The sequence below is a fragment of the Brassica oleracea genome, chromosome C3 (genome assembly GCF_000695525.1).
Source record: "Brassica oleracea var. oleracea cultivar TO1000 chromosome C3, BOL, whole genome shotgun sequence".
In the NCBI taxonomy this organism is placed as follows: Eukaryota; Viridiplantae; Streptophyta; class Magnoliopsida; order Brassicales; family Brassicaceae; genus Brassica; species Brassica oleracea.
In genome coordinates this window covers 59,144,270-59,147,511 of record NC_027750.1, presented here as the reverse complement: position 1 = coordinate 59,147,511, position 3,242 = coordinate 59,144,270, and the positions used below count along the sequence as shown (strand labels likewise).

The 3,242-nt window shown below is 38.4% G+C and overlaps 1 protein-coding gene across 2 annotated transcripts; it reads left to right on the top strand.

Annotated features, from left to right (window-relative positions):
* Window positions 1-223: 223 nt before the first annotated feature.
* Window positions 224-2,332, top strand: LOC106335367 (peptidyl-prolyl cis-trans isomerase CYP21-1-like). Of its 2 annotated transcripts, none has more exons than XM_013773875.1 (7): window positions 224-542; window positions 1,053-1,140; window positions 1,306-1,353; window positions 1,436-1,459; window positions 1,556-1,738; window positions 1,823-1,898; window positions 1,984-2,332. In XM_013773875.1, the coding sequence occupies exons 1-7, from the start codon at window positions 465-467 to the stop codon at window positions 2,141-2,143; spliced, it is 657 nt and encodes a 218-aa protein (XP_013629329.1). In that variant the 5' UTR covers window positions 224-464; the 3' UTR covers window positions 2,144-2,332. The 2 variants fall into 2 exon arrangements, with proteins under 2 accessions (XP_013629329.1, XP_013629328.1); XM_013773874.1 differs by having other exon boundaries at window positions 224-548.
* The last annotated feature ends 910 nt before the right edge of the window (window positions 2,333-3,242 follow it).

The following is a 3,242-nucleotide window of genomic DNA, read 5'->3' as shown; positions in this document are numbered from 1 at the left end:
GAAAGGAAAATTGGTATGAAAATTTTGGACATGACTTTGCAATCGGCTAATTGCTGCATAATAAACGGAACAGAAAAAGCAACTTTAGATGCAAATCCAAAAATGGCACATTTGTTTTTATAGTATTTAGAAGTTGAAACAAACAAAATAAACTAATGGGCCTTCAGTCGTCATATAAGCCCATTATAGCATATCGCACAAGAAAGAAACGAAACGACACACAGATCGTTTTGGACTGTAAACCCCATCACTTTCGAAAGTATACTCCGGCCACAAACAATTTGCCGGCGAATTATCTAATTTACATTGCTGCTGCAAAACTCAGGAAGAGTCGAGAGAGAGAGAGAGATCTAAGAAGAGTGAAGTCCCGTTTTTGTGATTTGGAGGGTGAGATCGAGCTCTGTGTTGGTTCGCGTGAGATGAATTCTTAAGAAAGAAAGAAAGAAAGAAAGAAAGAAAGAAAGATGAGTAAAGATATGTGCCTTCTTCTCCTCGCTGCCTTTACGATCTTCCTCGTCTTAGCGCTCTCACACACCCGTAAAGTAAGAGTAGGACACTTTCCTCCTCCTCCGACCCAGTTTCTTGTTATTATTACGCTTTTTATGTGGATCTCTTTTGAGGGCTCTTTGATCTTTGATAAAAGTAATAATGTCTAGGCATTTGGTTATCCTAGGAAGCATTATAAACAGATGATGTAAGTGTCGTAGATGCTTTGGATTCATCTGATGATGTGTCAGGATTACAATGTGGAACCCGTTTAAGCTTGTTGTTACTTGTTAGTTCGTAGAAGCGTGTTCTTTCATGGCCTGGTAGAAGAGGGAGAGTAGTTTTGAGTATAGAAAAGTTTCTCTGCTAGTCTAAATCGTTAGCAAGTTAGACAATGAGTTCAAATGTATGCTGGCTTGTTTTTTCACATGGATTATGGCTGACTTTTCCAGCTCAGTTTAACTAACTTATGGTGTCCGTTAGTTACTGTGAGAAGGTACGATAGAGAGAGCCAGCAGAATATATGATAAAAGCCTTTTTTTTGCGTGCTCTTTTGATATGCTTAGGAGGAGGAGGAGGAGAAGCAAGTCGCCGAGGATTACCAAGTTACACACAGAGTGTTTCTCGATATTGATATCGAAGGCCAGCGCTTAGGTAAAAGTTACTAATATATATATATATATATATATATTCTAGTTTACAACCTTTCTTGAAGTGAAACAGTCTTTAGTTGGCGGTCATGTACAATGAGTCTTTTGAGATCTCTTCTTTGCCAACAAGCTTTGTTGATTTTGTTTTCTGTGTTTACAATACGTGCAGGCAGGATCGTTATTGGATTATACGGCAATGTTGTACCCAAAACTGTAGGTATATCTTTGTCATCATCTTCAGGTTACGGTTAAACTGTTTAAATTGTTTTTCTAATGGTATACTATTTGTTTTTATCCAGAAAATTTCAGAGCTTTATGCACAGGTTTGCTACTTAAATGATTGATTAATGTTATATCTTGAAAACGTTGGCCTCCTCCTCAGTTTCTGATTAAATGGATCTGAACACTACTTAACTTAGGAGAGAAGGGAAAAGCTTCAAGCGGAAAGCCTCTACATTACAAAGGAACACAGTTTCACCGTATAGTTTCTGGATTCGTAGTCCAAGGAGGAGACATCATCCATGGTGATGGAAAAGGGAGTGATTCAATCTATGGTGGTACCTTTCCTGACGAAAATTTTAAAGCAAAGCATTCACATGCGGGTGCGCACTTGTACTCTCTGTACCAACTTTAGGAAAGTGAGTTTCATGTAATTCTTGTAGCTAACCAAATCTGTATTATGTTAGGTGTTGTAGCGATGGGTAATACAGGACCTGATTCTAATGGCTCACAGTTCTTTATCACTACTATCAAGGCTACCTGGTACCCTCTCTCCTCTCATTGATAAACCCTCATGCTCTTACATAGAACTGAGTAACTAACAGTATGTGAAATGTGTGGTGGACAGGTTGGAAGGGGAACATGTGGTGTTTGGGAAGGTGATACAAGGGATGGACAATGTGTTCGCCATTGAAGGTGGGGCTGGTACTTACAGTGGCAAACCCAGGAAGAAAGTTGTGATTGTTGATTCTGGAGAGATCCCTAAAGACAAATGGGATGAAGAATGATATGACAAAACACACAACCAAAAACTTGCTCATCTGGCTCTGTTTGTGTGAGATCCTCTCTCTCTCTATCTCTCCCTTTTTATTTATAGTTTCGCAGATGTGATGATCTGAATTCTGAACAACTATGCCAATGTAGTTCACAAACGTTGCAATGAGCACTAGAAATGTTATTGATGATTATTAATACTTCTTTAATGCCAAATAAGAGAATAGGTAAGGTTCTTTACTGCTTTCGTGTGTGTTTTCCTTCCAACATTTACTTCGAATCTCGTAAAAGTAACCAAAAGGCAGCAGCAATCGCAAACCCCAAACGCGCTCTGTGCCAGAACTGTCTGCGACCGTCTTAACCGCAGAGGAGGTGGAGTTGAAACAGAGCTCAGGAGTGTTTCTTGCGCGATTCAGCATAGTCTCTAAAGGATGCATCATTTCATCCTGTCACCCACCGCAAACTGAACTTGTCAAATATCATTTAACAACAGAAATGGGATGGCCTACTTGCAAATGTTATGCAAGCTCAAGATCAAAATTTCAATCATTCATTAAGGAAGTGATGAAATTATATTAAAAGGTTTCATCTTTCTATTTTCGCTCCTGTTTTCTACATTTCTCAAGTGGTTCTGATAGGTTTCATTTCATCATTCGGTTTTGGTTTCTTGTTTCTTGTTTCTTGTTTCTCAGTGGGTTCCTGAACTGACAAATATGCTCCTGGTGTTCCCATCATCCTCGTTAGAACCAAGAACATTGAACAAATTAATTACTTACATAAGTACACCACTAGCCCAAAAGAAATAGAATTTCTGCATCAAACCTGCTTTTATTCTTATGATCTAAAGTAAAGATATAAAGTACAAAAGTTACGTCTATCACGATCGCTAATGTTCACGTCAACGTGATTAACGATCTATTTGTTTTTTACTTTAGTAGATGGTGATTAAAGAAAGCTTTCCAGAAAGAAAACAAAAATAACAAGTTGAAGACGATATTCCACTACAAGAAAACAGCGACATACTGAGGGAAAAAATCGTCAGTATGTCGTCAGAATAACGTTATTCCGACGACATACCGACAAAACAAGTCCTCAGAAATAACTCCCTGGAAA